Source organism: Hyla sarda, chromosome 1, assembly GCF_029499605.1.
Source record: "Hyla sarda isolate aHylSar1 chromosome 1, aHylSar1.hap1, whole genome shotgun sequence".
NCBI classification, from domain to species: domain Eukaryota; kingdom Metazoa; phylum Chordata; class Amphibia; order Anura; family Hylidae; genus Hyla; species Hyla sarda.
Window position 1 is genome coordinate 556,540,181 of NC_079189.1, and position 23,848 is coordinate 556,564,028.

General features: G+C 40.1%; 1 protein-coding gene across 2 annotated transcripts in view; it reads left to right on the forward strand.

Annotated features, from left to right (window-relative positions):
• Positions 1-23,848, forward strand: part of HCN1 (hyperpolarization activated cyclic nucleotide gated potassium channel 1) — a 437,731-nt gene that overhangs the window by 70,147 nt on the left and 343,736 nt on the right. For both annotated transcript variants that reach the window (XM_056542019.1, XM_056542027.1), the window contains exon 2: positions 6,662-7,085. In XM_056542019.1, the coding sequence (XP_056397994.1) occupies positions 6,662-7,085 (424 nt within the window). The remainder of the gene's footprint in view (positions 1-6,661; positions 7,086-23,848) is intronic.

The window sequence follows — 23,848 nt, forward strand, 5'->3', positions numbered from 1 at the left end:
ATTGTATATTATATAGTATAATAGGGGCTTCAAGATATGTTTCCTGGTTTAAAGAACAGATGGGTATTAGTTACAGCCATTGGGTTCAAGTTAGAACTGGTAGTGCATATCGTCCTTCATAGTAGATCCATTTTATCCAGCAAGTCATGCTAATCTCCATTGTAATTATAATTAGTACAGTATGACATGTTGGGACAGCTACTATGAAGAAACCAGTTTTTGATGAAGAAATGAATTGAAGTCTTGCACTGAGCCACACATATGTCTAGCTTGGGGACAACCTGTTTTTTCTTGGAGCGTATTGAAAATCCACACAATTTTGAATTCTCTTTTTCCGAATTGCACCCTTCCTTTGCATAATTTATTGCATTTCAAGTGTGCATTTTGCAACAGCCGACGCATGCTAAACAGGAGATGCAGTTTTTTTCCCCTTTTGAAGATGGCTGAAATCACACTGTGTGCGCAAGAACCGTCTCCAGCGATGGTAATAGGCATTCAGTATTCCATTGAAAGCATTTTAATTACCAGAGATGTCATGGTTACTCAACGGAGAATGATTTTCTTACAAGATGATCTTCAATCAGCAGCTTACCGCCCTCAACGAGGCTGCTCCAGTCTTCACATTCCTTGTTTTATGGATGTTTTTGCAGGGATCTATTGGTTAATTTAATTGTCCCTATGTAATAATACTGTCCAGTTGATTCCTGGTCTTGGTACAGTATCACAGTACGTAACCAGAGAAGCGATCTCTACTTTCGCCATCAGAGACTATATTCTTGCATATGGTTTGATTATTAGCACAGAAATAGCTTTTGTCTTGAATGACTATGGTAATGTTTGTTCCTGATTAAGAGATTGTTCACAATGAGCAATCAGCCAGAGCTGCAGAATATGACGAGAAAAGATCAGTATTAAACTGAAGCGCATATCAATCCCCAGACAAAACAAGTTCTTTCCAAATATTGCTGGTCCCCACCTCCTATCAGCTGCCACTGAGAATGCACGATTTTGAATACCAATGGTGCATCCCTATGTTTCTAACTATTTGCTACAATTTTGCTACAATTTATACCTTAAAAGTCGGAATAACAAGGTGTCTCCATAAAAACCCCCTAGTTTTATGCACATTACCAATATAAGCACATTGCAGAAAATAGTTTCCATTTTAATAAATATTACCAACCACCAGGTTAGAGGGGTGGTCTAGCGAAAAACAACGTATTCCCTATCCACAGGACGTCTGATTGCTTAAAGTCAGCCTGCTGGGACCGCCCGCGATCCCCTGATCAGGACCCCAGTAGGGCTGGGCGGTATGGCCAAATATGTGTATCGCGGTATTTTTGTAACTTATGGCGTTTCCATGGTATATAACGGTATTCCTCCGGAATGTGGATTTTGAATCTGGAGTTTGAAACCACTGGTATAGAGTCTCAGCACCGGCGGCCGCAGAAAACATGAGGGGGTGGAACAGCGCTCGCAGATCACATATGATTAGTTCCTGGGGACAGCACAGCGCTGGGCTGACAATTAATTCCAGAGGGGGAGGAGCCAAAGCAGTATTGCGGTATGGGTTAAAATTCATATCATGCAGCACAAAAATTTCGGTATTCGGTATGAAAGGAACCCGGGCTATAGAAATTACGATCTCCAATCATTCTCCATGGCAGAACCAAAGAGACCCGAATGCTGAATCTCTGACACTCCCATAGAAATCAATGTTGCCATCTATAGCACCAGCTCTTTCAGTGAGTCAGGGTCCCATTCAGGAGATCGTGGGGGGTCCCATCGGTCAGACATTTCTCCCTATCCCTGTGGATAGCAGATAAGTTGTTTTTCGCTGGACCATCCCTTTAACACACAATAGAATTTTTTTTACCAACTACAGCAGTAGTGTTAAAGCTGAGAGTTATTGTTTCACCCATCACTGCTGCAGATCTAAGAAGTAAACACAACACTGATGGGGCATAAACAGAATACACAATGACATTCAGTGATTCACAGGTGACGTCTTCTGTAGTCATTCCTTATTCTTACTTATTTGGTTTAATTGGCCACGCCTCCTCCCATAGAATTGCATTGATGGGGCGGGACTTGACATCATGAGGAGGCGGGGCTATGATGTCACGAGCGTTCGGAACAGTTTGTTCCAAACACTGAGCAGCCGAGTACCCCTTTAACATATAAGCTCTTGCCATATATTACATTGTGAAGGCTACATTCATACATTATTTTGCAGTATGTTTTTGCTCTACTTCAGATATAAACTGATTTAGTAAGTCTGAGTCTCATAGAAATGAATACTATGAACCGAAGGCCTAATAAACACATCTCTGCCATGTGAATGAATCTTCAATAGTGGTTCATAAACTGCAATATGGTTGAACACCAAAACATATAGGCACTCTGTATGCTGCTGTATGGTGTCTCCATACAGCAGGGAACACAACTTCTCTCCTGTCCACAAAATAGGGGATACGTGTCTGTTCTCCTATATGGGGCCGAGCGCTCGCCGCTCAGCTTACATTACTCCTGAGCACTCCAATGCCCTGATACACTCTTTGGGTCTGCTGCTGTCCCCAAATTATAAATTCCTGCATGTTAAAGGGGTACTCCGCCCCTAGACATCTTATCCCCTATCCAAAGGATAGGGGATAAGATGTCAGATCGCCGGGGTCCCGCTGCTGGGGACCCCGGGGATCGCCGCTGTGGCACCCCACCATCATTACTGCGCAGAGCGAGATCGCTCTGCACGTAATGACGGGCAATACAGGGGCCGGAGCATCGTTACGTCACGGCTCCGCCCCTCGTGACGTCACGGCCCGCCCCCGTCAATACAAGTCTATGGAAGGGGGTGTGGCGAAGCCATGGCATCACGCTGCTCCGGCCCCTATATCGCCCGTCATTACGCACAGAGTGAACTCGCTCTGTGCTGTAATGATAGCGGAGTGCCACAGAGGGGATCCCCGGGGTCCCCAGCAGCGGGACCGCGGCGATCTAACATTTTATCCCCTATCCTTTGGATAGGGGATAAGATGCCAGGGGCGGAGTACCCCTTTAAAGCTTCATTTTTTTATTATTCAATATGTTTTACAGTTGATTTGTACCCACTTACTACAACTTTCTTGATCCAGCCTATATACCGTATTTATCGGCGTATAACACGCACTTTTTAGGCTAAAATTTTTAGCCTAAAGTCTATGTGTGTGTTATACGCCGATAAGCCGATGCAGTTCAATGATTTAAAGCGGGTGCTTTAAATCAATGAACTGCAGCGGCTTTGCAGGTGCAGAGACAGCCAGCGCTGCCGGCTTCTCTGCCCCTGCCCGCCCTGGGGTCTAGAGCCCTGCTGACGGCCCTTCTCTCCCCCTGGCTATCGGCGCCGGTGCCCGTTCTCTCCCCCTGACTATCGGTGCCGGCGCCCCGTTGCCTCCCCCCATCCCCGGTTGCATAATTACCTGTTGCCGGGGTCGGGTCCGCACTGCTTCAGGCCTCCGGTGTGCGTCCCCTGCGTCGTTGCTATGCACTGCACGGCGCGGCGCATGACATCAGTGCGCAAGCCGTGCAGCGCATAGCAACGACGCAGGGGACGCACACCGGAGGCCTGAAGCAGCGCGGACCCGACCCTGGCAACAGGTAATTATGCAGCCGGGGATGGGGGGAGGCAATGGGTGCCGCTGCCCCTTCTCTCCCCCTGGCTGTCGGCGCCGCTGCCCCATTGCCAGCGCCGCTTCTCTCCCCCTGGCTATCAGCGCCGGCAATGGGGCGCCGGCACCAATAGTCATGGGGAGAGAACGGGCAGCGACGCCGATAGCCAGGGGGAGAGAAGCGGCGGCAACAGGGCTCTAGACCCCAGGGAAGGCAGGGGGAGAGAAGCGAGTAGCGACGGCCTCTCTCCCGCTGCCTTTCCTGGGGGTGTATTGGGGTATACACGCACTCACACACACGCACCCTCATTTTACCATGGATATTTGGGTAAAAAACTTTTTTTACTCAAATATCCTTGGTAAAATGAGGGTGCGTGTTATAGGCCGGTGCGTGGTATACCCCGATAAATACGGTATCTGCAGCTGCTCCAAAACTACAAATGACCTAAATTGTACTACTATTAGTGCAACATGCTGGGAGTTGTAATTTTGGTTTGGGGCAGCTGCAGAACCATAGGCTGTATCAGGGCATGCTGGGAGTTGTAGTTAGTTAGTAATTAACTGCAACTTCCAGCAATTCCTGACACATTAGAGTGAATATAAAATACAGAACAGAAACTGACAAGCAGAGTGCACTGCCAATAACACTGATCAATACTGTGCTGCAGCACAGCGTTGTTCAGTGTTTGCAATCAAGAGACTCCATATATAAGTCCCTATGGAGACAAAAAAATAGGGAATAAAATATTTTTAGAAATGTACATAAATGTGAATTAACCCCTTTCACATATCGACCCCGTTTTGCCATTTAAAAAAAAATAATAATAATGTAAACAAAAATAAACATTGTATCACTGTGTGTGGAAATGTCTGAACTTTTAAAATGTAATGTTAATTAAACCTTACAGTGAATGGAGTAAATGTAAAAAATAGTCAAGAATTGTGTATTTTTGGTAACTTCATATATAAGAGAAAAAATAACAAAAAGTGATCAAAAATTCCATTCTAAACAAAAATGGTTCCAATAAAATCTACAGATCACAGCGCAAAAAATTATCCATCATATATTCCTGTATATTCAAAAATAGAAGAGTTATAGGGGTTAGAATTTGACAATTTTAAGCATATTAATTAGCCGTTGTTAGCTAAGGTTTTACTCTTTCTTACTTGCTGGATTGAGTAGGATAACTTACTAGCGTATCTGGTCACATGTTTAGCATGCTGTCTCTTTTTTTCTTATTCAAAGTATTATTACAGTTTTTTGCAATAAAATTAGGGAGAAGATATGCAGAAATAAAAAGGGGGAGGGGCAGGAAAAGGGGTCCTGGGTATTTCTATATGGGACCTGTCTTACTTGGCACACTTCCGTCAAAAAAAATTAAATAAAAAACGGAAGAAAAAAATGGATACAGTAAATTTTACATTGAAGTCTATGGAAAACAGATGAGCCTTTATCTCTCAAGGACGCAGGGCGTACCTGTACGCCCTGCGCCTGGTCCCGGTGTTTAAAACTGGGTCACACCGGGTCGGTCCTGGCTGCTATTCATAGCGTGTGGCACAGATCGTTGTGCCGCGCGCTATTAACCCTTCAGACACGGTGATCAAAGTTGATCGCCGCTTCAAAAATTAAAGTAAAAGCTTCCCGGCAGCTCAGTCGGACTGATCGGGACTATCGCGATAAAATCGTGATGTCCCGATCAGCTAGGATGCGAGCGGAGGCCCCCTTACCTTGCTCTGTCACGTCCGATTGGTGTTTGATTGTTCCAAGCCTGAGCTATATGCTTGAGCAATCAACCCCCTATTACGCTGATCCATGCAAAGCTATTGCTTTGCAGGGATCAGGGTAAAAGATCAGTGTGTGCAGTGTTGTAGTTCCCTATGGATTTTTTGATAAAATGACTAATGTCATTACAAAGTAGAATTGGTGGTGCAAAAAATAAGCAAAAAAAATTTGAATTTTCTGTGCAAAATTGAAAGCGTTATGGTTTTTAGAAGGTGATGAGGAAAAAATGAAAATGCTAAAACGGAAAAATGCTGAGTCCTTAAGGGGTTAATGTAATCCATTTGCATCCGTTTTTTCACTCCGTTTTTTGATCCAATTTTATTTCTGAGCATGCTCAGAACAAAAAAAAAAAAATTTGGGGGGGGTTTATTAACTGAACAATAACGGATCCAAACGGATACAAATGGATAACATCAGTTTGCATCCTTTATTGTCCATTTTTTTTTAAGTCCGTTTTTATTTTTGACGGGAGTAGAACGGGACGGGTATAGACGGCCATGTGAACGCAGCCTTAGACATGAGGTGTGCTGCTGCACTCACTGGACATGCTGTCCCTAAACACTCATTCCATCCAAGCCATACAATCCACACCCCTAGCTAGGAGCACAAGCCTTGTCTTACCTGTCTAGGTTTTTTCACTTCATGGAATCCCGCTCTACATTAATGGAACCTTACTCTACATTACTTGGTTGGGGAACCATTGCCCTGTGTTACAATACAATCATATAAAACATGTTACATAAGAACAGAATCAAGTCTAATAAAAACACTATTAAACATTAACACGGCTTTTATCAGCTGGAGTGTCCTGGTCACATTTCTAAAATAGAAATAGCCCAAAAAGGTGGCAAGTGTATATGAATCTGTGATCCCTACTGTAACATACAATAAACCAAGCGCACTGACTGCTCTACATGTGTAATTCATAAGGAAATAAAGAGTGAATGAACCCTAGAAGCTGTATATTCACGTGCTATTATTACGGTATTTCTTGTGTACTTTAATGAGACTGAGCTGAATCAATATCCACTAATTTGCAGCATTCACAAAGACTGGATGTAAATGTGAAGACTATGCTTCCAGTGATTGCTATGGAGAATGGCTCATTATAATGCATTCTCGCACAACACAGTACTCGCCCGTCTTATTATCATGCAAATTAAATGCGGAAGTACATGATGTAATCTCTGCCTTCTAATTATGTTTTTTTTTTTTTCTTTTTTTTTTTTTACAGGTTTTACTGGGACCTAATAATGCTTATTATGATGGTAGGGAATCTTGTCATTATTCCAGTCGGGATAACCTTCTTTACAGAACAGACAACAACACCGTGGATTATATTCAATGTGGCATCCGACACCGTTTTTTTATTTGACTTGTTCATGAATTTTAGAACTGGGATTGTTATTGAAGACAGTTCTGAAATAATACTAGATCCCAAAGTCATAAAGATGAGTTATTTAAAGAGTTGGTTTGTTGTGGACTTCATCTCTTCTATTCCCGTGGATTATATCTTTCTCATTGTGGAGAAAGGCATGGATTCGGAGGTTTATAAGACTGCCAGAGCACTCCGCATTGTGAGATTTACAAAAATTCTCAGTTTACTACGCCTGCTGCGACTTTCAAGATTAATAAGATACATTCATCAGTGGGAAGAGGTAAGAAATGCATCGCAAGTCCCAATGTTTGCTCATTGTCTGTATGCAAAGATGATCGTTTTCTAAATTGTTTTCTAAAAAACTGTTTTGAAGTCTTGACTTCTTAGCATATATATATATATATATATATATATATATATATATATAATCATATTAGTTAAATGGTCAATTAGGTTACTTAGTTTACATTATATTCAATGCTGAATTATTTCATAAAATTGAAATTATATGAGCAATTAAATGTACAATTCCAAATTCAGTTTGAATGTATTAGGCCATGTTCACACATTGGAATTTCCGTGCCAGAGTCAGCATCAGAATTTGTCTCGGAGATTCCACTGCAGCAGAGTCCCATTGAATTCAACAGGATTCTGCTGCGCTGTGCACAGGACGGAATTTCCATGCCAGATGTTTCTGGCGGGAAATTCCGAATTCTATGTCGGCAGAAAGAATCTACTTCTTTTTGCAGACTCAGCAGTCCTATAGGTCCCAGCGCCAGCATGTTTATGCCGGCGCCTTCAGTTTGCGGAATGTCCGTACAGAGATTCTTGGTGCGGACATTTCATAGTGTGAACATAGCCTTATGCGTTAACGAAATTTAAGATTTTGAAAAAGTTTATTTTTGGATTGGTTATATAGAGTAACTGAATGTCTTAAAGATCTTTTAGGAATTTATTTTCAATCCAGATTATATTTCATGTTTCACAAACTTTCTTTTCCCCTGTTGTGTGATCACTGTCTCCTCGTGGTAAGGCTAGGTTTAGTACACTATGTAAAGAAAGCGACTTTCAGCTCCAATGGACAAAATAAAAAAAAACATTTATTCCAATTTTTCTCATTAAATATTCATCACCACAAACAGAGCTGACATGTTTCAGACCTATCGTCCTTAATCATGGCTGCAACACAATTATAGCATAATCATATTGTAGATAGGAACATGCATTAAAAAAATAATAATAATCCTCAGCCTACAAAGGCATTTTTAATAGATTCTGAAATATTTGATTATATGGCCAGCATTCAAAAGGTATGTTCATGTGGCAGAATGTTCGTGTGGAATTCCACCAGAATATTCCTCACAGACATTCCCCTGGCAGCAGAATCCCATTGATTTCAATCGGATTCTGCGGGACTGTTCACATGGTGGAATTTCCGTGGCAGATGTTTCTGCTGCAGAAATCCCAATTCTGGCATCTGCAAAACGAATAGACATATCTATTTTTTTTTGTGGATTTCACTAGAAGTTTTTTGCTGTCTATGAGATGTCGCATTTCTATTTGTTTACATATGTGTAAACATTGACTCCTATGGTGTAAGACATACAGATTGTTCCTATTTGTTTACATTTGACAGGCTTCTGATTCATTTTATTTTTCATTTTCTTTACTGTATAGTACAGCATAGTAGTCTGTGCAATTATGTACAGTAAGGCCAGCTTCACACTACATATTCCGAGTGCCGGCAGCGCTGACTAGCATTGGGACCACACAGACATTGCCGGCTCCATAGACGGCAATGCCTGCAAAGCGGAGATCTGCCAGAACATTGAACAAATCAATATTCTGGCAGAATTTTTCAAGCAAATTTTCTTCAGTGTGAAATGTGCAGCGGAATCCCATTGCCAATGGGACTCTGCTGCACTGGAATTTCAAAGCGGAATTTCTAAAAGGTATTCAGGTCAGAAATTCTGTAGTGTGAAGCCGCCCTTAATATATGGATATTCCATAATGCTTCTTTGTTTCAGTTCTAACTATGAACCATCTTCAAAAGACTGATATTGATCTCTAGTACATCTTCATAAATATTGATTTTGTACTTAAAGGGGTACTCCGGTGCTCCAGTGTTCTGAACATTGTGTTCATAACGCTCGGATCCGGAGGCCGTGATCGTGATATTATGGTCATGCCCCTTGTGACGTCACGCCCCCCTGGCGTGACAAGGGGGTGTGGCTGTTACGTCACGACCACTGTGGCAGGAACTCAGTGTCTGTTTAGAACGCTGGGTGCTGCAGGAGATCGTGGGGGCCCCAGCAGCAGGACCCCCTGCAATCAGACATCTTATCCCCTATCCTTTAAGTAGGGGATAAGATGTATATCATCGGGGTATCCCTTTAATTCACTTTCAGCCAAATATCAATTAAAACCCTCGTTGGGGTACAGAGTGAGTTTTACTATTTTTTAAGGGTGGTTATTTTGTATTATTATAAAAAAAAATTCTACCATTAAGTCAATTTTTAACATGTATTCTAAAATCTGTAAAGATCTATTATTGAAATGAATCTCTTTTCTCACAGTGAAAAAATAACTGTTTAGTAATTAAAATATGGGCCTAATGCATCAAAACTTTCACAAAGCAAAATGACCTTGAGAATTAACTATGGATTCTGACTAGTTTGATAAAATAGAGTGGAGGATGGGTGTATTGGGATTTTGCATTAACCCCTTATCGGCCCACAAGACTACAAGATGCATTATATCCCTCCTACTAGCTCCCAGACCTCTCCTCACCCCTCCCAGCTGCATCTACTATCTCTATGGCACTAGGATATATAGTAGTTATACATCTCTCCTGAGTCTTTGCTGTGGTTTTCCCCAAATCATGGCAAAAATATATGTATGGCAATTGTGCAAAATATAATCAAAAAAGTGTAATTTTTACCACGGTTTTGAAAAATCACTACTAAAACAGTAAGACTGTGTTTACGCATTGCAGCTCATTAGCGGTACAGCAGCTGATTACCGCATGTGTTTTTGCTGCAAGTTGCATTAAAATTGTGCATTTTCAACAAGTCAACATGTGACCAAAGCCTAAAGATCTAAGAAATCTCCATACAATTCCTCAATGGCAATATTTCTCTAAAAAAAAAAATCACACTTTGAGTAAAAAAAAGCATCAGAACTGCATAATGTGATTTGACACCAGTCCACTTAAGTTCACCTGGGTGATCTCCTGCACTAGCAGCCTGATAGGATGACCAGGTGCAGTGATCAAACACCACACCAGATATTTCATGTGAAGTATAGGCTGCATTACACAAACCACATCTTTGTGCTTGTGTAAACTAAAATGGAGCCTATCACATGTATGCCACATCAGCAAAAAGAGGTAAGAAAAAGGCATACACAAGAACCTTTACTTTATTCTCCAATAATATCCTTGTCATGTTTTGGCAAGGAAACAGGGCACTCTAGCTTTCACCCAGAACCCCTGTGTCTGCCTAGTGCGTTAACACCATAAACGGCAACTCCACAACTAGAAGACGAACCCTACGCTGAAATAAGTGCAGGGACGTCTCAGGTCAAAACAACAAACTACACACAATACAGTAATGGTCATGGATAAACATTCAGGACACAAAAGGTTAACATGCACTGGATACTAAACTTAGAGGGAGACAAACAAACAGAAAGGATAGTCAGCAAGCCAGATCAAAAAGCCAAGAGGACAACAGAAGTACCGAATCTAATAGCAAAGGGTAAACCAATATCAAAGCCAAAGTCACAGAACCAGAATGCAGACTCAGATGCAGGATATAGCTAGCTGCAAAGTATAATCTCTTTCACAGGCACTGTCTGAGAGAACACTGCAGACTTAAATAGCCAGAGCTAGCAGGGTGTGGACATAAAAGCGACACCTCATTAGCCAAGGAAACACAAGAAACAATCATAGGCTGCACTATACAAGTAATAAAGTTCCCAGACTGCTTCTTGAAAGGCAAGCATTGCCCTGCAGGTATATGACCTCCAATAGGTGACACCAGAGAACCAGCTCCCTTACTTATGGAGAACTACTTTTTTTCCCAGTAGAGCATTGCATGGCCTATAAGACCCCACATGACAGTTTTGCAGTCTCCTCAAGGAGAAGTATTACCCCCTTAGTTCTGGTGGCAAAATCTGCAACCCAGATGCCATCTGCATTTATGCTTCAATCTCAGTCTTCCTGGGTATTTATTTTGTACAGTTTTGTCCTAGATACATTTTTTTCCCTTCACTATATTGAAATGTTCATAAATCCCATTAAATCTTAGCTTTAAGTTATCCCATAAGTGTTGATTTACATCACAGGAACATATTGTAATATGCTTTTCATTGTTGCTCAGAAATAAATATTCCATCCTTTCTACATACTAATGGACCAAGGAAATGTATTCACTAAAAAATCAACGGAGTGAAAAAATAAATAAGATTGTACTGCGTACTAAGCAGAAATGCTAAACTTAACCTTTGCTATTAAATCAAATATTGAATTATATTTAATATTCTTTTTAATTTTCAGGCTCAGCCAGCAATGCACATTGTAATATGACATACATGAGGAATCACCCAGTATGACCTTGATATATTTATAGCCAAAGGGGAAATAAAGTCTATTGGAGGCGCCATAAGGACCTGGAATAGTTAATTATGTTTGTTGCAGATCCCAGGCTTATTTTGCCCTAAGAAACTATTTTTTTAGTAACATTTGGTAAATTCATTTATTCTGACAGTCCTATCATAAATATGTAATGTGCCATTTTAGTTTCTCTGTGATGCATTTTCCCCACAAAGAAAGTTTTATTGGATTTGTTTTTTCAAGTGACTGCATTTCCTTCTATATATTATTACGTCCATTTTGGGAACCATGAGGCCATAGTACTGGTTGCCACTGCTGTTTCTCAATGTCTCGATTGTGGATATGCCAGAAGTGTCTAAGATGGGTATAACCCTTTAAATACACCCCTAAAATCCTCCATAAAGGGATTGGCCACATCTATGTCAATTAAAGTCCAACTTAAACTGCTGAATAAAGTACCAAGGTGCAGCCACCAATAGTTAGGGCATAGGGAGATGTGACAGACCGAATCTTTACTTAATCTGTCTGTGGTTTGTTAATTTATATCCCGGCTATTTGGTAATTCCACCGAACAGTCTGGTATACTTGATAAAGTAATTTTATTTATGTCTTGTGCTATAATAAAGTTCTGGCTCATTCTAGATAATAAGGACCCTCTAGCCTGGTCGATTCCATGTCCTTGTTATACGACCAGATGGCTCTCCTGTCTTTAACATGGTGTCCTGTGGAGTAGCATGTGACCATTCAACTCACTCAGCCTCCTCTACTGTTCCTAAACTAGTTTATTGTGCACAGTGTATTTCTATGGAGTAGCGACGTTATAGTTATATGTTAGTAGTGAAGGGGGGATACTTTTCTTAAAAACCGCCCACCGGAAGTAAAGTGACAGGTGCTACGCCCCCTTTTCTAACAGAGCCTCACAAGGACTTTCCATCCCTAGCCCACACCCCCTTTCTACCACAGTCACTGACGTAGTCTCCTAATTGGATGTGAATGTTTATGATGTGGGGCCCCCCTCAACGCGAGTAATATGTACCCCCTTCCCTGCATAGCTTCGCCCCCCCTTTCTCCCACATTCACTGATGTAGTCTCCTAAATGGAGGTGAATGTTTATAGTGTCGGGGCCCCCCCACCACAAGTAATATGCAAACATGTCCCGAAAAGTCTGCATAGCAGAATGCCTTATAGTAAAAAACAGACAGTAATGTATCATTTTATAAAGGTTTATTAATAGAATTAATCATATATTCAAACACGTTTCAAAGATTGTTTCTACATTTATAGGGATAAATACATTTTATGTAGTTTTTAAAACATATATCAAAATAGGGTCTCTCACTAAAAATTCCCACAGGCTGGTCATTCCTTTTGACTAAATACATTCCAGCTGTTGTTAATCATAGCATGGGCTCATATTCTGGGTTTTGTTTTCGTTCTTTGTAAACCATGATATTCTCAAAGTTAACAACTTACAGTTACAGTTATTTTACACCGCTCTATAAGTGCTTTAGGTGCTGTATACATGACAAAGATTTAGGAAATAGGTATTGTTCCAAATGTAAGGAAAATAAATATATCCAAACCAAGCTGTATAAACAGAGTTTTCCAGCAGAAACACATTTTTCTGTACAGAAGCCACATATTCCACAAAGTAGTGAAACGGGGTACAGGCAGGTGTTTCTATTACACCCTTAAAAATTGTGCAAAAGCAGCTTACATAGCTGTATCCCAGAACAGCTGTATAAAAAAAGCATTTCCCAACAGTCAAACCCCCTATTTCTCACATTAGATACTCCTAAAAGTAACATAGCGGTGTATGTAGGGGTTATATCAAATGAATAGAGATGCCTTTATGTAAGGGCTCTTGAATTATTTTAGTGTGGGATCTAGCACAGATCATTAAAAGTATCGTACATTGAATAACATTAATACCACACCTAATATTGTGTTTCATCCGCCATAACATTAATACCACCCTCTAATATTGTGACCCAGCAGCCATAAAATGAATACCACCGCTTAATGTGTTTAATCAGCCATAACATTAATAACACTGCCTAATATTGTGTCCCATGAGCTATATTATTAATACCATGGCCTAATATTATGTCCCATCGGCCATAACATTAATACCACTGCATAATATCGCATCTCTAGGTTGAACTCAAAGGCCTCTTGTCTTTTTTCAACCTTGCAAACTGTTGCTATGTTTCCCTTTGGAGCATTCTGGGTTTTGTTTTCTTTCTTTGTAACCCATGATATTCTTAAAGTTCACAACTTACAGTTACAGTTATTTTACACTGCTCTATAAGTGCTTTAGGTACTGTATACATGACAAAAATTTAGGAAAATATTACCCCCAATAATATACATTGCAGCCAAGTATTTTTCCAAATGTAAGGAAAAAATATATCCAATCATACAAATATTATAAACATATAAACTAAAAGAAAATAATATATTGATGATGTTATATAATTATAATACATAAATAATTCCATTTATTATTATCAGTGACAGTAATAATAATAAAAGTATTTAGATGAACAGATTCAATTCAATTAATAAAAATCTTAATTTTATACAAGTAAGTAACATAGACAAAAAAAATCTGAGGCATGGATCTCATCTCTAAGAATTATACAAGCTCACATTCTATAATGAAGCCACTAACAATGTTATTGCCTGGCAGTGCTGAAAATCATGGTATATTCTAAGGCTCCCGGTAACATGTAATGTTCTGATGAACTGTAAGGTTACACAGGTTCAATGTAGCTATCTATGTCAGGCGGGGTCAATTCAATCATACAAGGCCTGAGAGCGTATGTTTTAGTGGTAGACCAAGTGACCTGCATTGCAAGTGTTTGTCATTTTACAGATGTAGTTTTAAACCCCAATAGTAGAGTTTAATTTATAAAAAAAAAAAACATCACACAGATTTGTGGCGGATTTACAAATGAATCTATTATTTTGAGCATTTTTCTGTTTTGTTTGCTTTATTTGTAAATTACAGTCAGGCTAATTCCACTCCTAATTTTGGTTAAATAATGACCAAAATTCCAAGAATATTCCTAGGTGCCATCTGAAGTTTGCCCCTAACTAGCTGATAGGTAAACAATACGAGAACAAAAAGCAATAAATTAATTGAAAAATGCACACAACATTCCATTAGATCTTTGAGGCCTTATAGTATATTCACACATGTAGATATAATCTGATAATCCATCAATACAGCTGAATAGTTTGTTTATACAATATGTGCATGGATTTAACCACCACAAAGACAAAGTCCTGCAACACATTTCAAATTTGCGATGTTTGGACATACCCAAAGGTAAATACTTTCAAAGTGCACAATTTACAGTTATTATGCACTCACTCCATAAGTGTTTAAGGTACTATATACATAACAAAGATTCATGAAAATATTGTGCTAACCAAGTAATATCCATTGCAAATGCCTATTGTAAGTAAAAGAAATGTGTCCAATCATTGAAGATTTAGTAACGTATAAACTTAAAGAAAACACTATGATAAAAATAATAATAATGATGTTATATATTTATAGCACATGATACATAATGGCATTAATCATTGTCAGTGACAGTAATATTAATAGGACATGTATGAACACATAGTAAATACTAGAGTAAAAGTTTTTCAGGTTTTACCAATCATTCTCACATGAACGAGACATCACAGGACCCACAATACTCCTCCAGAGACGTGAAGGAAATTCCCTCTTGTCATTTACACTGTAGCACTGAATTGACTCTAAACACGGCACAATTCTTTGGTATTCCCACAAAAGCGGGACATATACTTACTGCACTTTCACTAATAAACAACAGGCTGCATTCTCTAGAGGTGCTGAGACACGTGACTGTAAGCTAGTGGCTTCTCCCCACACATACGTAGCCGCCCTCACCTCTGTAGCAATGTGTAGGGCCAAACCATGAAGAAACTCCAGGCAGTTTAAAAGTTTACAATAGTAGCTCTATAGTATTCCATTCCTGAAATAACCACCTGAAAAATGTATAACTTTCCCTTAATATTGATATTTAATATGTTTTTATTTATTCAGCTTTTCTATTATTTGTTGTTGAATGATTTGTAAACTCAACCAACTATTCAGGGCTAAATTGAAAACTTTAAAATAACAATCAATTCGTTGATTTCAAAATAAGCAAAAAATTTCCTAGATCTGTTTTACGTTAAAAATGGGAGTGTGATTACAGTGTTTCCTGTATAGTGCCACTGTGTGGAAAGTGTTACAGTATTGGGGCGCCAGTGGAACAACCACATTAAAGACTCTATGGATTGACCTCATGACCTCTCTAAAACCCTAACTTGGTAGAAAACCAGTATATGTGTAAGGTGCTGTGCGGCATCCATTGCCGCTGCAGCGCCGTTTCTGTGAGGAGGAGTGGCCCAGGGACTGGTTTGAGTGGCATTGGGGCTGCTCTGCCAGTGGGTCATTCCGTCTGTGGGCACTGGTGTTGCGGCGGTGGTGGTCGCCGCTCAGTGCTACGTCATTTTATGTTAGGGACGTTAGGGACCCTCTACTTACAGGTGGCCGTGACATGGCTATCAGGCTTGAACTTCATGATCACGAAGTACACTACCGACCTGTTAGTTTAATAAATGTTTCGGAGAAGTATTAGATCATTGTGCATGTTGTGGATGTGTTACCATGTCTGTTTTCTCTATTTGAATAATAATTTTATATATATATATATATATATATATATATATACACACAGTGACCCCCGACCTACGATGGCCCCGAAATACGAAAATTTCAACATGAGAGGCCATCGCATGTTGAAGGCAGCATCAACGTACGATGCTTTTGTATGTCGGGGCCATCGCATAAACGGCTATCCGGCAGCGCTGACTGCTTCAGTTGCTGCCGGATAGCCATTTACGGTGCCCCGTGTGCTCTGGTAATGGTCTCCTAACTGTCCTCGGGGGTCCGGAGCGTCCTCTTCAGGATCCCCTCCATCGCCGGCGCTCTCCATCATCGTCATCACGTTGCCACGCATGCTGTCCCGTCATCCAATAGGAGCGGCGTGCGCAGTGACGTGATGAGTGATGTACCCGGGCAGCAGAGACATTCCGGAGCAGCGGGGACACCACGGGGACGCGGCGACAGCGATGAAGGGCGACATCCAGGGCAGCAGTGACCAGCGGTGACGGGTCCGGAGCGGCGGGGACAGGTGAGTACAACTTCCTATTCTTTACATTGCACGGATCCCTCAACATACGATGGTTTTAACAAACGATGGTTCATTTGGAACGGATTACCATCGTATGTTGGGGGACCACTGTATGGCCTGACGAAGCGCCGGAGGGCGTGATATGGACCGTGGCCACTCCCCCACTCTCTCTCCCGCGACATTCCTGATGGACTGAGGATAACCGGTGTTGGAATTTCTGGACAGCGATCGACTCTGGGTGAGTGCGCTCTGATTCTTTGGCTGTATTGTATGGAAAGCTGTTTTTCTGATAGAGGAGCACCACCCTTAGGACTATACAGTTGACCCTCATGCCATAGACTCTAAGTGGTGTATACTTGTACCGGATTAGTGGACGTTTAGGTGTCCGTACGACCCGAAGAATATATTTTGAAAGCAACAAATTGATTGTTATTTTAAAGTTTACAATTTAACCCTGAGCAGTTGGTTGTGTTTACATATCATTCAACAACAAATAATAGAAAAGCTGAATGAATGAATAAATAAATACATATTAAATATTAATAATAAGGGAAAGTTATTTATTTTTCATGTAATAAGAAACATGGAGAACTGGTCTGACTTTGCTGTTCTACCTGCTCTTATGTAGGGATGAGCTGTGCTTGGGGAGAAGATGGCTAGAAGGGTGGAGGAGTGTTTAAACTAGGGACTGGGGGAGAGGAAACCTGCAATGTAGAGAGGGAAGATAGTGTAGGTAGAGAGGTGGGACTTATAAATGTACCTGGGGGTGGAGCATAGGGAGGGGTTAGAATAGTTAATAGGGATAGGCTTCATAGGGGGAAAAAAAACATACACATTGAATTGCATGTTGACTAATGCCAGGAGTCTGTCCAATAAAACTGACGAACCGGAGTGGTTGATGTCTGAGGAAAATTATGACATAGTGGGTATAACAAAGACTTGGTTGGACGATAGCTGTGACATGGACCCTGTCAACATACAGGGTTCTAGTCTATTCAGGAAGGATCAGACAAAACAGAAAGGGGGAGGGGTTTGTCTTTATGTAAAGTCCAGTCTGAAGGCCGCACTGCGGGAGGATATACGGGAGGGAAACAATAAAGTGGAGTCATTATGGGTAGAAATATATGGAGATAAAAAAAATTCTGATAGGGGTTTGCTATAAGCCACCAAACATAATGAAAGAGGCAGAATATCAATTACTGAGGCAAAGAAACAAGGCAGCAAATCAGAATGAGGTGATAATAATGGGGGACTATAACTATCCTGATATAAACTGTGAGACTGAGACCTGTGAATCTCATTCTGACTATAGCTAAAGACAGTTATCTGTGCCAAATGGTGCAGGGCCCGACCAGAGGGGGTGCCCTACTCGACTTAATATTAACCAACAGACCTGACAGAGTAACTAATTTGCAAGTAGAAGGACACCTTGGAAATAGTGATCATAATATAAAACATTATAACTTGTTCTTCAATAAGGGAATGTTTTTTAACTATATAAATAGCAAAAAGTTAAAAATGAAAGTGTTGGCCCTTTAAAAAATGATAAGGAAAAAATTATAAATGGTGATCAGGAAAAAGCAAATATATTAAACAACATGTCTAACCCAGGAAGAAGTACAGTGCCGCCTGCAAAAAATCAAAATAAACAAATCACCAGGTCCAGATGGCATTCACCCCTGTGTTCTAAAGGAATTAAGTAATGTAATAGACAGACCCCTATTTTTAATATTCATGGACTCTATAGTGACAAAGAAGGTTCCCCAGGACTGGCGAATGGCAGATGTGGTGCCAATATTTAAAAAGGGGTCAAAAAGGGACACCAGGAATTATAGACATGTTAGTTTAACCTCTGTTGTATGTAAATTGTTTGAGGGTTTTCTAAGAGATGCTATTTTGGAGTATCTAGATAAAAATAAATGTATGACTCCATATCAGCATGGCTTTATGAGGGATCGCTTCTGTCAAACTAATGTGATCAGCTTTTATGAGGAGGTGAGCTCCAGACTGGACCAGTGGGAATCGCTGGATGTCGTATATCTGGACTTTTCCAAAGCATTTCATACGGTGCCACATAAAATGTTGGTGCATAAAATGAGAGGGATTGGGCTGGGGGAAAATGTGTGAAAGTGGGTAAGTAACTGGCTCAGTGATAGGAAACAGAGGGTGGTTATTAATGGTACTTATTCAGATTGGGTGACTGTTACTAGTGGGGCACCACAGGGGTCCGTCTTGGGTCCTGTTCTATTTAATAGATGTATTAATGACCTTGTAGAGGGGTTGTATAGTAAAGTAACAATCTTTGCAGATGACACAAAACTCTGTAAAGGGGTAAACACTATAGAGGACTGTGCGCTGTTACAAATGGATCTAGATAGGTTGGAGGTTTGGGCTGAGAAGTGGCAGATGAGGTTCAACATTGATAAATGTAAGGTAATGCACATGGGGAGGAAAAATCCAGGCTGGGATTATGTATTAAATGGGAGCACACGTGTGACGACTGAGGGGGAAAAGGACTTAGGGGTCTTAGCTAACAGTAAATTTAGCTGTAGTGACCAGTGTCGGGCAGCTGCTGCCAAGGTAAATAATATAATGGGGTGCATCAATAGGGGCATAGATGCCCACAACAAGGAAATAATTCTACCGCTGTACAAATCACTAGTCAGACCACACATAGAATACCGTGTACAGTACTGGGCACCAGTGTACAAGAAAGATATAGTGGAGCTGGTGAGGGTTCAAAGATGGTCAACCAGGGTAATACGGGGAATGGGAGGACTACAGTACCCAGAAAGATTATCAGAATTAGGGTTATTTAGTTTAGAAAAAAGAAGGCTTAGGGGAGACCTAATACCTATGTATAAATATATCAGGGGGCAGTACAGAGATATCTCCCATGATCTATTTATACCCAGGACTGTATCCATAACAAGAGGACATCCTCTACGTTTAGAGGAAAGAAGGTTTCTACACCAGCACAGACGGGGGGTTCTTTACTGTAAGAGCAGTGAGACTGTGGAATTCTCTGCCTGAGGAGGTGGTCATGGTCATCTCTGTAAAGGAATTTCAAATGGGTCTGGATGCATTTTTGGAGAATAATAACATTACAGGTTATGGATTCTAGATCTATAGGGACAGAAGGTGACATCTATTCTGACTGCCATATATGGAGTCAGGAAGGAATTTTTACCTCTAGTATGATGGTTTTTTGCCTTCCTCTGGATCAACTCAATAGGGACTCATTAGGGTTATAGGTTGAACTTGATGGACTCTGGTCTTTTTTCAACCTTATGAACTATGCTTCTATGAACTATGGTACTATGTTACAGATTTGTGTTGGTTATTTCAGGAATGGAATACTATAGAGCCACTATTGTAAACTTTTACACTGCCTGCAGTTTCTTCATGGTTTGACCCTACACATTGCTACAGAGGTGAGGGGCCCCCACGTATTTGTAGGGAGAAGCCACTAGCTTACAGTCACGTGTCTCAGCACCTCTAGAGAATGCAGCCTGTTTATTAGTGAAAGTGCAGTAAGTATAAGGCCAGCATTTGTGAGAATACCAAAGAATTGTGCAGTGTTTAGAGGACATTCAGTGCTACAGTGTAAATGACAAGAGGGAATTTCCTTCACGTCTCTGGAGGAGTATTGTGGGTCCTGTGATGTCTCGTTCATGTGAGAATGATTGGTAAAACCTGAAAAACCTTTACTCTAGTATTTACTATGTGTTCATACATGTCCTATTAATATTACTGTCACTGACAATGATTAATGCCATTATTTATCATGTGCTATAAATATATATCATCATTATTATTATTTTTATTATAGTATTTTCATTAAGTTTATGTGTTACTAAATCTTCTACGATTAAACACATTTATTTTACTTACAATAGGCACAGTGCCCATTTGCCCTGGATATTACTTGGTTAGCACAAGCTTTTTTTTTATGAATCTTTGTTATGTATATAGTACCTGAAACACTTATGGAGTGGGTGCGTAATACATGTAACTGTAAATTGTGCACTTTTAAAGTTTGAAACTTTGGGTATGTCCAAACATCGCAAAATTGAAATGTGTTGGAGGACTTTGTCTCTGTGATGGCTAAATCGATTCACATATTGTATAGACAAACTATTCAGATGTATTGATTATATCTACATGTGTGAATATACCATGAAGCCTCAAAGATCTAATGGAATGTTGTGTGCATTTTTTAATGAATGTATTCCTTATTGTTTTCATATCAGCTAGTTAGGGACAAACTTCAAATGGCACCTAGGAATATTCTTGGAATTTTGGTCATTATTCTAGCCAAAATTAGGAGAGGAATTAGCCTGACTGTAATTGACGAATAAAGCAAACAAAACAGAAAAATGCTCAAAATAATAGACTCCATCCCCCGTACATTTGTGTGATGTTTATTTTATAAATTAACCTCTACTATTGGAGTTTAAAACTACATCTGTAAAATGACAACCACTAGCACTGTTTCTCACTTGGTCTACCACTCAAACATACGCTCTCGGGCCTTGTAGGTTTGGATTGACCCCACCTGACATAGATTGCTACATTGAATATGTGTAACCTTACAATTCATCAGAACATTACATGCTACCGGGAGCCTAAGAATATACCATGATCTTCAGCACTGCCAGTTAATTACATTGGTAGTGCCTTCATTTATTTTGTTACTTACCTGCGTTCTCTAGCAACCCTTTTATTGTATAAAATTAAGATTTATATTAAATGAATGGGACCTGTTCATGTAAATACTTTGACTCAGAAGCCTAAAATGCATCTACTCTAGTGTTTACAATATTCATACATGTCCTGATATTATTATTACTGTCACTGATAATAATAAATAGAATTATTTATGTATTATAATGATATAACATCATAAATATAGTATTTTCTCTTAGTTTATATGTTAGTAATATTTGTATGATTGGATATATATTTTTTCCTTACATTTGGAAGAATACCTGGTTGCAATGTATATTAATGGGGTAATATTTTCCTAAATCTTTGTCATGTGTACATTACCTAGAGCAGTGTAAAATAACTGTAACTGTAAGTTGTGAACTTTGAGAATATCATGGTTTAGAAAGAAAGAAAACAAAACCCAGAATGCTCCAAAGGGAAACATAGTAACAGTTTGTAAGGTTGAAAAAAGACAAGAGGCCGTCGAGTTCAACTTAGACACGATATTAGGCAGTGGTATTAATATTATGGCTGATGGGACATAATAATAGGTGTTGTATTAATGTTATGCAATATACAATACTATAAATTATCTGTTTTAGATCCCACACTAAAATATTTTATGATCACTTACATAGAGGCGTCTCTATTCATTGATATAGCCCCTACATACACGGCTATGTTACTTTTAGGAGTATCTAATGTGAGAAATAGGGGGGGTTGCCTGTTGGAAAATGCTTTGTTTATACAACTGTTCTGGGATACAGCTATGTACGCTGCTTTTGCACAGTTTTTAAGGGTGTAATAGAAACACCTGCCTGTACCCCGTTTACACTGCTCTGTGGAATGTGTGGCTTCTGTACAGAAAAAATTTGCTTCTGCTGGAAAACTGTTTATACAGCTTGGTTTGGATATATTTATTTTCCTTACATTTGGAACAATACCTGATTGCAATGTATATTATTAGGCGTAATATTTTCCTTAATCTTAGTCATGTATACAGTACCTAAAGCGCTTATAGAGCGGTGTAAAATAACTGTAACTTTAAGTTGTGAACTTTGAGAATATTGTGGTTTACAAAGAAAGAAAACACAACCCAGAATATGAGCCCCGTGCTATGATTAACAACAGCTGGAATGTATTTAGTCAAAAGGAATAACCAGCCTGTGGGAATTTTTTGTGAGAGCCCCTATTCTGATATATGTTTTAAAAACTACATAAAATGTATTTATCCCTATAAATGTAGAAACAATCTTTAAAACATGTTTGAATATATAATTACTTTTATTAATAAAGCTTTATAGAATTATACATTGCTGTCTGTTTTTTTACTATAAGACATTCTGTTACGCAGACTTGTCACTACATGTTTACATGATACTCGGGGTGGGGCCCACACTATAAACATTCACATCCATTAAGCAGACTACGTCAATGAATGTGGGAGAAAGGGGGGGGGTGAAGATATGCAGGGAAGGGGGTACATATAATTTGGGGAGAGGGGGGCCCCAAACTATAAACATTCACATCCATTTAGGAGACTATGTCAGTGACTGTGGGAGAAAGGGGGCGTGGCCTAGTGAGGCTTTGATAGAAAAGGGGTCATGGCATCTGTCCCTTTACTTCTGGTGGGCAGTTTGACAAAAGGTATCCCCCCTCCACTGCTTATGTTCCTCCAAAGAACGCCATGTCAGAGTGTCCTCATTAGACAGACCAAGCCAAACCTTTATTACAACAGAGGACATGAGTGAAATAACATTATCATTAACCTGTTGGGGACAGAAGGTGTATGAATACGCCCTTTCATCCCGGTACTTAAGGACAGATTGCGTACCTGTACGCCCTCCGCATTTCCGAACACTGCAGCTTGCCGGGCGGTGATCGGACCAGGATGACTGCTGAAATCATTCAGCAGGCATCCTGTGCCAATGCCCAGGGGGGTCCTGAGACCCCCCCCCCTGAATTCACACAAGCAATTTGCGGGTATTTCGGGTCATACGGTTCTACGGTGACCCGTTGACCCGGAAAATAAGGGGGATCGGGATTGTCCAATCCGAAGGGATAGGAGTGAGGTGGCAGGGGTGCCTATCCTTGTAAAAATTTAACATTTTGTGGGGGGGGGGGGACTGCATTTCAGTGAAAAAATGTTTTTCTTTCATTTACACATCCGAATTAAAAAAAAAGTCGCCAAACACCTGTGGGGTGTTAAGGCTCACTGGACCCCTTGTTATGTTCCTTGAGGGGTGTAGTTTCCAAAATATTAGGCCATTTTTTTTTTTGCTGTTCTGGCACCATAGGGGCTTCCTAAATGTGACATTCCCCCCGAAAAGCATTTCAGCAAAATTTACTTTCCAAAAGCCAAATGTGACTCCTTCTCTTCTGAGCATTGTAGTTCACCCGCAGAGCATTTTACGTCCACACATGGGATATTTCCATACTCAGAAGAGGTGGGGTTACAAATTTTGGTGGGCATTTTCTCCCATTTGCCTTTGTAAAAAT